The sequence below is a fragment of the Amblyomma mixtum genome, chromosome 9 (genome assembly GCF_055824585.1).
Source record: "Amblyomma mixtum isolate Tamu chromosome 9, ASM5582458v1, whole genome shotgun sequence".
NCBI classification, from domain to species: domain Eukaryota; kingdom Metazoa; phylum Arthropoda; class Arachnida; order Ixodida; family Ixodidae; genus Amblyomma; species Amblyomma mixtum.
In genome coordinates, this window is record NC_143020.1 from 93,103,198 (window position 1) to 93,116,911 (window position 13,714).

General features: G+C 43.8%; 1 protein-coding gene across 1 annotated transcript; it reads left to right on the forward strand.

Annotated features, from left to right (window-relative positions):
* Nucleotides 1-805: 805 nt before the first annotated feature.
* Nucleotides 806-12,252, forward strand: LOC149330141 (uncharacterized). Its single transcript, XM_089559377.1, has 5 exons — nt 806-916; nt 3,389-3,537; nt 5,584-5,651; nt 10,196-10,279; nt 12,116-12,252. The coding sequence occupies exons 1-5, from the start codon at nt 806-808 to the stop codon at nt 12,250-12,252; spliced, it is 549 nt and encodes a 182-aa protein (XP_089415503.1).
* Nucleotides 12,253-13,714: the final 1,462 nt, after the last annotated feature.

A 13,714-nucleotide genomic window follows, 5' to 3' on the forward strand; every position in this document is an offset into this window, starting at 1 on the left:
GCACAAGAATGGAACGAAGTATAAAAGAGGGAGTTCATGACTTGCAATATGACGCCTCAGAAACACATGTGCCATTATGGGCGCCCGTGTTTGAACTCATTTAATATGATGGAAAAAAGTTTCAGATCAAGTGAAGGACAATGCAGCGAGCTATGGGAAGAAAAATGATAGATGTAACGTTAAGAGACTGAAGCGGGCGTAGGTTGAGGAAATAAACGCGGGTTAATGACAGCCTGGTGGTAATCAAGGGGGAGAAAGGGGCTGGGGCAGGGCATCTAATGCGAAAGCAAGGTAACCGATGGTCCTTTAGGGTAACGGAGTGTACTCCAAGAGAAGGAAAGCATAGTAGGGGACGGCAGAAAGTTAGGTAGGCACAGGAGATTAAGAAGTTTGCGGGGATACGGTGGGTGCAGCTGGCAAAGGACAGGGTTAATTGGAGAGACATGGGAGAGGCCTTCTCCCTGCACTGGGCGTAGTCAAGCTGATGATGATAAATCTGTTTCAATTTCTGCGCCCTATAGCCTGCTGCATCAAGCTCGCCCGTGTCTTAATTGAGTGGCTGCGTTGTTCATTTCACAACTTCAGATTAATTCGGTGGAGTGACGCTCCCATTGGCGTCAAATATCAGGGGACGTAATAAGGTTTGTGCGGCCAACGACACTGAAAAATCAATTCAAGTGCAATGAAAGGCATGGGTAGCATGGGTTGCTCTTAATAACGAGCCGTGTGGGGGGATAAAAAAAACCACACTAGAAGCCTGCTGGGCCAAACCATCTTTGATTCTGCACCGAGCTAGCGACCCAGAATGGGCATGTTCGTGACTGGTCTGCTCGCAGCCGTTTGGCTCGCACTGACCCATACAGTGTCGGGGCTTGGAGAACACAAGCTTCAACGCGACCCTACCGATGCTTTCAAGGTGAGATGTTCATAGCTTTGCGAACTTCGTTCAGTCAAGGTGAATTCCGGGCCAAGCTTTTTCTGTATTCCCGCGGGAGAGGAAATCTTCTAGATTTCTTCCATTGTCCATTGGCGTTTAAATGATAGCAATATCACCGTCGCCGTCATCGCGAGCTTTGCTGTATCAGCTATAGGAGAATAGAATCTTCATTTTTTTCTCAAATTAGCACTGCCCTGAAATAGCTGACGCAATCTTAGCTCAGCCAGCTACTTTTTCACTGGCTACCGGTCTGGCGAAGAACTTTGGAAGGTTCCGGATACGTTATAGTTTAGGTTCTTTGTGATCGCGCCCGAATTTTCCCAGAATAGGAGCTAAATGGTGTTCATCATTTAGAAAAGGTAGAAAACGCGTGACAAAACTCACTCCACCAAAATCACTTCCTCGTGCCTATTTTTCCTTGTGTTTGGAATTCATGGACGCTGCCTGCCCTTCTTAGATGTGCTCCCTTACCGCTCCTTCTCACAAGGCTGAACATTACCTTAGCTTCTCTCTTGTTATTTTTAACCTTGGCGTTGAACTTTTAACGCTAAGGTTTCCAAATATGGCTGAAATCATTTTACTGAGTACTACTCCTTGGGTCGCTATCCCTTGGGCCGTTGCCAAGGGATAGCGGCCGTCGTTCAAGCGGGGGCCGACTTCGGGTCGCTTTTCTACACCCGCTAGTAATAAAGTTTCACCACCACCACCACCTGCGTACTACCAACGGCAGTATCATCAGCAGATTGACGGTTTCTGAGCTGTTTTCCATAAACTTTTAGCGCATAACTCTTACTTGTGAATGGTGTGGTGAACTGCAGTACAGAAATTCGATCACCTTGCCACTCATCATTTCTGATTGCTATTCTATTAAACATACTTTCGTGAACTTTTTTCGCTTTGCAGTTCATATAGATATTTTCCTGTGCCTTCAAATATGCGCGCTTCGCGCCGCGGTTATATAATGCCTGCGCGACTGGCGACGTTTTGAAGGAATTACTCCTTTTTTTCTTATTGATGAAGGCTTATTAGGGGCTCGTTACGTTTCGTACATTTCTAAAAACCTGTACTGTCTAACGGTTTAATAGACGTTTATCATCAGGGATAATCGGCGAACAATTCTGTGTTTTTTTTTTATTTCGCCGTTCTTACAACGGATGATGACGATGATGAAAACGCTACCTCTAAAGCCACCGCGATGAATCTCCCACTACCGAACCCACTTCAATCATGAGAGGGTGCAGTAACCTCCCTTGGCTCGATATTTGCTGCGTGACTTCCCTGCCGACTACTGCTTAGACTTCGCGTTTCCTAGTTTAAAAGTGTTAAGAGATCCGACGCGTTTCCAAGGACAGAAACTGCAGTCTAACACCACCGATGCACAAAAACAAATAAAAATACACAAGTACATTTCTTTCCAGCTTTTCTTTAAGCCAAATAATTATAAGTAATACTTGTACCTTCCAGGTACGCGCTGTTTAGCACTGTCAGAGAAAGAAAAAAAACATGCAAAGTTTGTCAGCATGCGGTCACTGTGCACAATGCACATAAGATTATTTTCGCACCCGAGACTCTTGAAACTGCGAGAAAAAATAATTCGGCGCTAGTTTTAACGAGGAAAAAGAATTATTTTCACTCCACTCCCGCCCTTCCCCTTGATTTTTTGACAAAATTTTCTTTGAGAACTGTTTGGCCGCCTTTATTCACGAGCTACCAGGGGGTAACAATGTAGTTGGGTATCCAGTGCGGGGTATGACATTGACAGGCGCAGGGTATGTAGGAAACTTGACGGACGATTACGATAGTTGGTAATGCGAAATTTTAGCACAGCTCTTCAATGGTGGCAGCAGCGGCAGCTACTACCTGCCATGGCTGGCAGGTGGCGTGCTACGCTGTTAACCACCCTCCTGAATCTTCCTGTGGCAGCCATCTTCCGGTTGTCCATTCCTCCGCTCTCGCCGTGGCAGGTGGCGTTTCACTCTGCTACTACCTGTCACAAGCCTACACAACACGCCACCTGTCACGCCACATGTCAGGCGGCGTGTTTGGCCCACTACGCCGACGCCAACGATGACTACCACGCGGAATCCTTGACCGGGCGCCTAGGAGCTGGGCTCTATAGTTGGTTGCACATGCTTTCCCATTGACTAGTCTCCGCCTTTTTGAGGTGAAATGGTGGGAAAAATGTTCCTTTGGCTCCACCTTGTCCGGCCATATAATTAAGGCACGTGAGCCACTCTTGGGCCAAGCTGGCTTGTAGTAATCAAAAATAAACCACCATTTTTTATGTTCTTGAAAGTACCGACGATACAAAATATTACAAATATAGAAAGCCTTTACAATATTTTATCAATAAACGATATCCAACCTTGCCCATAATAGGCTTAGCCTCTCGTTTGCCGTGATAAGCGTAACTGATTACTCGACAACTGGCTCCTCCTCTTCTCCATAAAGATCTTCGACCTCTTCCCGGAAGCTGTGGCGGTGTATACTTCAAGCCATGATCCGAGCCTGGAGTGCGTGACCACTAAACGAACGCTGTACCAACCAAACAAGAGAGCCGTCTACACCTGGAACCTGAATGGCCACGGAGGGTCGAAAAAGTACGTTCTCCAGAGGAAGTCGGAACATGACAAAACAGCCAATAAGCTTTTCGAACACAGACTAAAATAACAGCAGTTTAAGAATCTCGGAGAGTCCCCACCAAAGGGGAAAGAAATTCGCGCAAGTCATATTCACGAGTGTTCCAGCTATGGGGGACAAGCATTTAAAAAAGCAGCAGTGTCCTAGCCCAGTGAAACCAACTGAGGGCTGTTGAGAGTCTCGTGGCTCAGCCTGCACTTTTTTCATCCTCTGAGGTTAATTAACCAGTAAAGGTTATCTAGCTACCGCTTTATTTATGGGATTGATGGGTTGCAGATAGTCAGAAGTTAGTCAGATAGTGAAGATAGTCAGATACTCGGAATACAGAAAGTGCAGATAGTCATAGAAAACAGCTGGCTGAAATGTTTGCACCAAGGTACCGCTTACGTAAAGGTGCGTTTTTTTTTTTACCGGACTTAGAAAAAAACCACGCTGACTTAAAAGCATTACACGTGGCCGCGGTGCCACTTCATTATCCCAAGATGAAATTAAAGAATAAAATACGCTTTTGTCTGAACGCTGTCCCCGATGGGGCTTGGTTTGTGCACTGGGCGAGACATCCACTAGCAGGTTGCACGTGACAAATTTTTTTGAAGGCCATTCAATACAGCAGCATAGATAAAACTCAGTGCAAACTATGCAGCAGGCCGTTTTTCAAAATGATCTGCTACTTCTTCATTTGACGGTGTGTTCTTGCAGGTAATAATTGAAAAGTTGGCTAATTAGTCTGCGAATTAATGAACTTTAGTAAAAGAAATGCTGAAAACTTGACCACGCGAATCCAAACAGCCCTCCGATGGTTTCAGTGGTCTTCGGCTCTACGCCTCGTTTAAAGCTTGGTTACATTTGGATGGGAACCTCATATAATATATCAGTAGGTAACATTGTAGACTGATCAAGATTAGTTGCGCACTTTTGCCTTGGTCTACGGGAGGCTCCTGATATGTGTAATTTTAGGCATTTATTCAGAGGAGGTCCCCCTAGAGCGACTTGCTAGGGGATATCATTCTGCACATCAATGATTGTATAACAACGAAAAACTACTAACAACTATTTGAGCGCTGCTAGAAAGCTACAGAGAGAGTTTGCAGATCTGTTGGATCTTTTTTGATTAAAGATGCGAATCGGAAGGATTTTTTTCTCGGCAACGACGAGTGAAGCAATGTTTATAGCCTTGCTTTGAAGGCGTACGGACGTTGGAATCATATTAGCTCTTTGACAGTGATTTATATAAAGCAAGCTGTTGCGATGCTTAGTGATAATTGAATTTTAGTCATTCACAATATACTCGGTTCAAAAGAACTTAAAAGGAAGGTAAAAAGCTAAAAAAATAGTTTTACCGTCAAAGACCTGCACTTGAGCCATTAGAGTCCCTGTAGTGATGGCTTAGAAACAACTTTAGCCATTATCGCGACTGGCATCCGACAACACACAGACATTTTTGTATTTCGCCTCAATTGGAAGTCTGCTGAGATTAGAGCCCGGGACACTCGGATCAGCGACCAAAGTCCGTAGCCGCGAAGCCTTGGTATGCCTACTTTAAAATAAAATTCGCATGACTGCTGTGTCACTAGGAAAATTTTTTTTGGCTCTAAAGGGACTCTGAAGAAAAGAGGGGGATGCCGACACAACTATTCCTGCATTTTGCCTCTCGTTAGGTTAATAGGATATCAGCAGGGGCAAACTATAGGAAGCCAATTAGTAGCTCAAGTAACGTTGCTTACATTAGTTGGAAACTATAGCGTATGTTTCCATACTTCAGAAATGAAAACTGATAATAACTGATGAGAAGCAAAAACGCTGACCAGCTCGCGGCTGGCATTTCTATTCAAGTGAGAAAACCTGCTGTCTGAACCTTGAAAACCAGAAAATTCTAGAAAAGGCAAGTTTTTGACAGACCACGCTTGTTTTATGCTATGGTCCAGCGGGCAACAAAGTTCATTATGGGCCTAAAGTCGCTGAATGCCTGTATGTCCCATAAGCTGATTTCCTGCCTTGCTTTCCAGGGGCCAGCATGTGCTTGAATTCTTCCCAGGACCAAGTCCAGACACCACCATCGCCATAGCAAACCGCGGTAAACGTTATATTCATTTTTATTACCCCTTCGTATTCAGCGCTAATGGACGGTATGAGCAAAACCAATCGGTACAACGAACAAACTTAAATGTGAGATGCAGGCTCTTCTATATTCACGCAGTAATTTTTAATGCCATCAGCTTTCTCTGTCTTTGCGTTAGGTGTTCTAGCAGGCTTTCTGAAGAAGCAGCCTTTTTACACTTAGTATAGTAAACTAGCTAATTAATGACTATGATCACATTACCCCAAAGCAAATACTCACTACAGAGTCGCTGGTAACACTGCGGAAGAAGTTTCTTGCCCAAGAACCCCGGCCATATCCATCTTCGGTGGCTATCACAAAAGACGGAAATTTAGCAAGGCGTCAGTCTTCAGTAGATCGGCTGGCTGTGTCCTTCCATTAAATTACATGAGGCTTGTCGCTCGTCAGAGTTACCTTCTTCCATTACTTACGCGTGAACTATAGCTATGCGCTGGTATGAATGCACATGAATTACCGCGCCACCTACACTTGAACCTCGTTACAGTTTAACTACAGTTGAATCTCGTTATAACGAAGTAGAAGGGGCCCGTTATAACCTGTGCGGACCGAGCTTTCAAAGGGAATCATCATTCCTTCAGTATATCTATTATTTCGTTCTAAAACATTTCGTTACAATGAGGAGCGACTGTATTCTCTTTTTGTGTGCCCGCACTTTTATGACGAGCGTGAGATTTTACAGGGAAGTCTGAAGAGAATTAAAGTTCCGTTACAGGATGTCTCTCGCATCGGGTACCAAGAGTGTTCATGAACTGACCGGCGACCATTGTCAAAGATACTGAAGTTTTTAGAAGGCACTGGGCTTATGGAGCGGTGATAGAGACACAATCATTCAATGCATTCACTCAGGGTAGAATTTGCCGACCGGCAACTTTAGGACTCGCGCCGTCTGCTAGACCGCCTGTACAATCACCATCAAAAGTAAATGGAAGGCGAATTTGGGAAAAAAATTTTAATTTCTTTAAATCTAAACCATAATGGTCCCTGTTTGTTGGTGCACAGTGCAATTCGCACAATCACAATTAGTCTGCACATATGTATTCAAGGATGCATGAATTGAGCGGGCAATGATTAAATTTTTTCGTTAATATTGCCTTCCATTTACTTTTGACGGCACCTGTACATTCACACGAGTACACTCCAGATGACACGTGTCGGATTCCGGAGCTATGGCGTCACAAGCTCTGGGTCCCTCAACTCCCGCGCAACATGGACACGCAGAAACACAAAGGCAGACGAGAGGCGCGCGATCGGGCCCTGAGCACCAACACGGATCCAACCGGGGTATATACTACGTTGATGTGGCAGGACCTTCGTCCATAGGATTCTATACGGCCGCCGTAGTTCCCTAGGACAAACATGTTAACGGACTCTAAAATCGTGCTCCAAATTCAGCGCAGGCCGTTGAGGTAGCCATTGCTCTTTCCACCTCGGACCCGAATTCGGAAGTATCATCACACGTTCGCGTCGAGCCTGTGAACACTACCTGGCTGGCGAGGTTTCATCTTTCGGGTTCCATATTCTAAAGCTGGCAGTAAAAGAATCAAACCCTTCACCCAAGCGCATAGTTTGGACTCCGGGCCATCAGGGCCTTAGAGGTGATGAAGCTGCGGACGCGGCCGCCCAAGCGCATACCCACCGGGTAACTTATCCAGGCTCCTCCGGCTCGGAGTTCAGGCAACCACCACTGCGTTTCAGAAAAATTCTGGAATACGATTGCGAAGGGCATCGTTTTTTCCCGGTCAGTGCCAAGGGCCTCAGTAAAGCCGATGAGTGAACCCTGAGGCGCCTGCAGACCAACACTATGTTGTGTCCTGCAATAGCGAAAAAAATTTTTTCCTAAAATTGATCGGCACTGCCTTCACTGCCGGGAATTGTCCATTAACATTAATATGGCTTGGGCCCGTAAGGTGAATACTTTCCTTCCCTCAAACCCTCCCCCTACTCGAGAGGCATAGGAGGCAGCCCTGCTCAACTGCTCGGGGCTGGCGTCTCAAAGGGCTCTAGTCAAAACGAGTAGCGGCCTCGTCCAGCGGGGTCCCGGACTATAGACTCCACCTATGTAAGAGGCCATTTTTGCCTGCAAACTGTCCTTTCACTGAATAAAACGTTTTCAGCACCATCACCCCGCCTTTACATTAACACCACCACCACCAGCAGCAGCAACATAAACTTTTAGTGCTTTTTAAATATCCGCCCCTTTCACGATTGTTTAATATATTCCTTGACTCTACTAACCAAATGTGCGTTCAATGCTAGACTAGTGCCACGCCTCTCCTTTTCTTTAAGAACCCAACACCGTCTCGCTAAGAATGAGCGTCTAAGAGGCGTTTCAAAGCTCGTGGTGGTGTTACGACCGCCCGTCCTGCAGATGACATAAATTCTGCACGAAGCGCGGGCTGCATGAGCGCTGGTCACGTGGTAGCGCAGAACTGTGTACAGTGCCATCCTCACTCGCGTTTTCACATCCTCCACCTAAGCACCCAGAGACAGGCTTTCTCGTGTTTTTTGGGGACGTCGCATATCCAGATCTCGCTTAACGAAACTTCACTAAAAACTATCAAGTTTGTACTATTAAACTCATATTAAGGCATGTCTGCACATGTCACGAAAAGAAAATCAATACAGTATTGCTGCGGGTCGCCATTCGCAAGCAGTTAGTTTTTCTTATTTTCCAATTACCTTCAGAAAGGTACACAAACCTCAAAGAGGAAGATTGGCTTTGAGTCGTTTAGGACTCGATACATGTTTGTACAAAAGCACTGCTGGAGCTCGCAATGATTCACGGATTCCAACGGGAGCTGTTCCTTTCTTCAACAGGGGGCCTATATTGAGTCAAGTACGTCCCCTTCATTCCAGCCGTCCAAAGAAATTAAAAGAGCCCCTACAGCCATCTACACACTAGAACAAATACTTGTTCGTGACACTAGAACAAGTACTTGTTTCTTGAAATTCTTTAAGTTCTCTAAAAGGATTTACGCACAAGCGTAAAGGCTCCATGGAGCAGAAAAGTCGGTGTCAGCGTTGCCGGTGGGATGGCCGAAAACATAGGACTAGTCGATTGCAAGAGGCTTCGAAACATGGCGCGAGCCACACCAGCGGTGCAATGGAAACCCCTGACCGTCAGGCCGTAGCGCAACAATACGTAGACACGTTTGCACGGCTTGATTTAAGTTGGGCTTTATGTGCATGTCGTGCGATCTTTCACGTAATGACTGTGAGTATGAAAAAGGAAAACAGTGTTCGTGCCTTCGTGGGCAACAGAAACCGCTGTCGCGTCATACACTTGAAGGCGGAGCTTAGGGGTCCCCCAATACTTATTTTTAATGGAATCCTGCAAACAATTGTTAAGATCGTTTCGCTTAGCGCTGTATCTTATTATAACAGAAGTTAGTGCGAACCTGTCCCCCTAGCTTGCGCCATGCTTCAGCCTAAAGGATCACTTAAGTTGCACTCTAGCCGAATGCAGAAATTATAATTGAATCCCGGGCTCATCTTACAAGAGACACAATGTCTGTTTATTGTGATTTGATTTCGAGCAACATACGTTATCTGTTTCGAGCTTTCCGTATAACGAGAAAGAGGCAACCACCCGCACACTTAAAAAAGCTCGCATACGCCACCTTAATCAGGCCTAAAATTGAATATGCATGTGCAATCTGGGACCCGAGCCAGGATTACATCATACATAACATTGAATCCCTGCAAAGTCGTGCTGTTCGCTTCATTTTTTCAGACTATTCCCCGTACACCAGTGCTAGCTACATCTTTAAAAAACCGTGCCGAATTAGATCCCCTATAACTACGACGAAAAACGCTCGCCTATCTCTGTTTCACAAGCTTTATCACCACGCCGTTTTACATGACGACTTCTTTCAGCCACCTTGCTTCATTTGCCCTCGCCGTGATCATCCCCACAAAATCAATCGCCCAGTGTGTCAGTCATCTCTTTACGCGCAATCATTCATGCGTAGAACCATAAGTGACTGAAATAACCTACCATCAGATATTGCTACCGAGGTTCACCCAGACAAATTTCACAAAATGCTGCCTACTCACATCAGAATGTGACGTCCCTGTGCACCACTGTATCTTTACAGAGTTAATAATCCTTCTTTTTTGCTCCCTCGAATACCACTACCTTCTTTCAGATTTTTGCTTTGTACTCTTAATCTGTGCAGTAACAATTTTTTTTCTGCGTTTTTTTTTTGTATTCTTAATTTCAGCTGTTTGCATTTTTTTAGCTTTTTTTGCGCTCTGCTGCTCTTGTTGTTTTTGTTTGTATGTTTTTGTGTACTTAGAAATGGTGTCGGTATTTTAATTTTCTCTCTTTTCTGCACCTTTGATTTTGAGCAAATTGTCATCAAAGTGCTTCGTGTGTGTCCCCTATGTAATACCCTCCCCGGAGGGCCTTTAGGGTATTTGAATAAATAAATAAATTAATAAATAATAAAGAAACAACCCCTGGGTGGACTAATTTTGGTTTCTTGCGCCTGTTTCAGATACAGAGAATCCAATGAATGTGAAATATGACTATACTAACTATAAGAACTGCGTTGTCGCCAATTTTCCCTACAGAGACGAAGGTAAGGATACAACTTTACTTTAAGCGACAAATAACGCGACGAATTTGAAGCTTATAACTTTTATTAAAAAAATGATCATTTTGTTTGTAAATATTACTGTTCACATGATGTGCAGTGTAACCTTCCGCTAAAAAATGGTGGCTTATAGGGTAACAAGCCTATCCAGTAAAAACGCTTTTGTCACATTGCTTTAGCTCGAATTTTTTTTCCTGGCCGGCTGACATGCGATAACTTGTGAATCCAATCGTTGCCAGCCTGTATAGGCATTCTAAAAACATTAAAAGCGGGGCGTCTCTCACCCCGAAGCCTCGTTGTCTAATTAGTTCAGCGAAAAAAATTTACAAATCTTGTAGTGTGGTACTAAATGCTAAAAATGTAATCCTTTGTATATCATTGCCACACATGACTTTTTACAGCAGCTATAAAAACGTTATGTGGTTATGAAAAGGGTAGTCAAGCACTTCTCACATAGATTTATGCTTTTAGGTTATTGCGTAAGAAAACATTTGTAGATCCTTTCAAGATTAGTTTTACGTGCCCCTTGATCATAATTCATTCTACATTGATGACAAAAAAAATATTTCTACTGGAGGCGTTCGTCTTTGCTAGTTACTGTCAGCTTGTTTTATTTTCAAAAGGAGCAGCATTTTCTGCGCATTCCAATTGGCAAACTACAACTCCACGTTTTGCATCCAGTATGTTTGGAGTAATTAGTAATTACATCCTTGAAGTTTGCATTCTGCAGTTTGACACGTGCAACGTTTAATCAGAGGCTTAGAAGGTACTGACTGATACGCGCACGAATTTCGTTGCAGAAGGAAGTAAATTTCCTTGCAATGGCGCTGTTAGGTCTTGATTTCCTTGAACTTCTAGCAGCAAACGTAGTTGCTTTGTAAAATATGTACAGTGCCTCTAAGTTTATTCGATTTCCTATTGATGATGTCTGGAGTGTGAAAATTTTCACAAAAACCTGATAGTGTTAGCAGAAATTTTAATATTAAAATAGGAGTGGTGCGAAAATAAGGTGCTGTAATATTATTCATAGTACTCCAGGGCATAGTCTATTCTATTTAACGGAACTAGAAGGGAGGTAGGGTATAACAAAAAAAACGCTCGAGTGTTAAGGCAAACTCCGTAGACAGGGCATAAAATGCGCAAAACGTGGGCACTGTAGGGCAGGAGTGACCATTTTTGTACAATGCGCATGTGCGATACCAATCTGAAATGCGAAAATTTTTCGCTGTACGTGGTCTAGATTTATCTGCTGGCAGACTGGGGATATGAGCCACAATAAAATCTGAGGTCATATCTAGACTTCTCGAAAGAGAAACAATTATTCACTACGAGAGCCTGGCAGAGGAATTGAGATTCAACAGTACTGACGAAAAATAAGGAGTTGCGCACGTTTATGCCATGCTTCAATTGATACCTATAGCGCCATCAGAGGTATTTTGCTAATTTAAAATGACTTCTTCACCATCATTGTGCTGGTAATAAAAGTGAGCCCTGTACCATATTTACTGTTTAAACGACGAACCTTCTGTTACGGCAGCTCTTGCACTTGCGTAAGTCGTCAATTATTAGAAAAGTATGTTGGAAGATGTGTGTTCCTCTTAAATGGATATTATGCAATGAATTCATTGGGGGCTGTATGAGAGGTCAAGGATGATACTATCAATTTTTTTCCCAATGCTTACGGCCATAAGCAATGCAGTATCGCATATGCATGCAGATACTAACTGCATGGTCGCTCTTTGGAGGGCGTTATTTTCGTAAAGTACTGACATCAGTTAGATTAAATTTCAGTGTCCTAACTATGCCATCTTTCTTTTTCAGTATGCATATTGTGGGTCCGAGCTGACGTTGTATCAGACGTACCACAAGAGTGCATCGACCAGTATGAAGACATTTGCAACGACGAAGTTCCCGCATATCGCGAAGACCAATGCGCGGATGATTTGCACGCTATTTAGATGAAGCAGCAAATTTTGCTCTTAAATAAACTTATGCAGTGAGCTGATTGCACCACCAATTCAAGATAGCATTAGTAGTGAAGAATGCGACTAGATTTTGTTTCCTTTGTTCATGGCCGTGACTATGGGGCTCACACCTCCAGGGAGTTGCCAAGCTCAAAAGCGCTCTCGGGGGAAAATATTTTTTTGTTGAAGACCAATAGTTTTTTTTATTACATTGCAAATATTTAGCAGCGTCTTCTTTAGTTGCTTGCAGTATGCATCTTGTGGGTCAGAACTGATGTAGTAGCAGACGTGCGAAAAGAATCCATCGACGACTAAGAAATTTGCAACGAAGTTCCCGCTTATCAGGGAGACCAATGCAAAAACGAGTTGGGCGAAAATAAATTAATCAGTAAATAAAACGCCCTGTAAGCAGAGCGAGCGCTCGGTATTTGTTGTGAAGCCTGCTTTTGTAGAGGACTAGAAATACCTACAATATGCTATAGTTTTTCTGATACATTCCGTGTTCAGGTTTTTCTAAATGTAAGTTGCCATGGCCGGCTTCCAAGAATAATTATCATTATAGGCAAGAAATACTTGTTCAGCTTCACCTCGTTGGAACGGCACACGCGTTCATGGTTGTTGGGATGGGAATGGTCGTCATTCGTCGTTTCCTTTTGAAAAGATTAAAATTTTACTCTGCTTCAATGCAATGCGTTACAGTAGCCCACACAGGTCACCATACGAATAAGTTAGCTACCCATTATTATTGATCCTTACATTTACATTGGATCAAATTTCTACGGCTCGAGGCTAAGAAAGAACGCGAAAGCAGGGAAAATTATTTTCTCCTAGTAATATTTACTACGCTAGTGGACAACATCTACTGACGTCTGTGTGCATCAACGAAAACAAAAAAATGTCTAAGGTTTTGTAGCTTACATCCATGGTCATTTTTTAGCCCTCATCTGGAATTGCCTTCTAGATAGACTAGAACAGGCTATGTTGCTGGTCAGGTTGGTCTGACATTCTGAACCCTGTAGCACAGGCAGACGAGGGACGAAGGAAGGCCGAGACACACAATGCGCTGACTAGATAGACTACCAGGATAACATCTCCAGTGGTCATTACAGACACCACCTGTGCCTCCTGCCTTGCAAAAGTGAATGCCGCCGCTCATGAGCCAACGGAGGGCACCTGTCAAATTGTCAATAATTGTGACTAACTCGACCATATTCAGCAGGCGTTGGAGAATTGCATGAGCATCAGGGTGACTGAGCTCCAGTTTGATAGGAACGCTGAAACAACACTCGTCAGCTCGACTTTATGAGAACGTGAATAATGCTTTAATATAAAGCTACAAAGTTGCACACCTTCTCACCATTTATCAGCTTCAAGAGATGTTATTTATGCAATACAATGCATGGCGTCTTCCTATTAATAGAAGTTTCTGCGTCAGTAAGCCATAATTTCACGCACT

Excerpts from the sequence above, each read along its gene's own strand:
- LOC149330141 (XM_089559377.1), top strand. The coding sequence starts at position 806 with ATGGGCATGTTCGTGACTGGTCTGCTCGCAGCCGTTTGGCTCGCACTG. Across the intron at positions 3,538-5,583 it reads GGCCACGGAGGGTCGAAAAA|GGGCCAGCATGTGCTTGAAT; the intron begins GTACGTTCTCCA and ends CTTGCTTTCCAG. Across the intron at positions 5,652-10,195 it reads CATCGCCATAGCAAACCGCG|ATACAGAGAATCCAATGAAT; the intron begins GTAAACGTTATA and ends CGCCTGTTTCAG.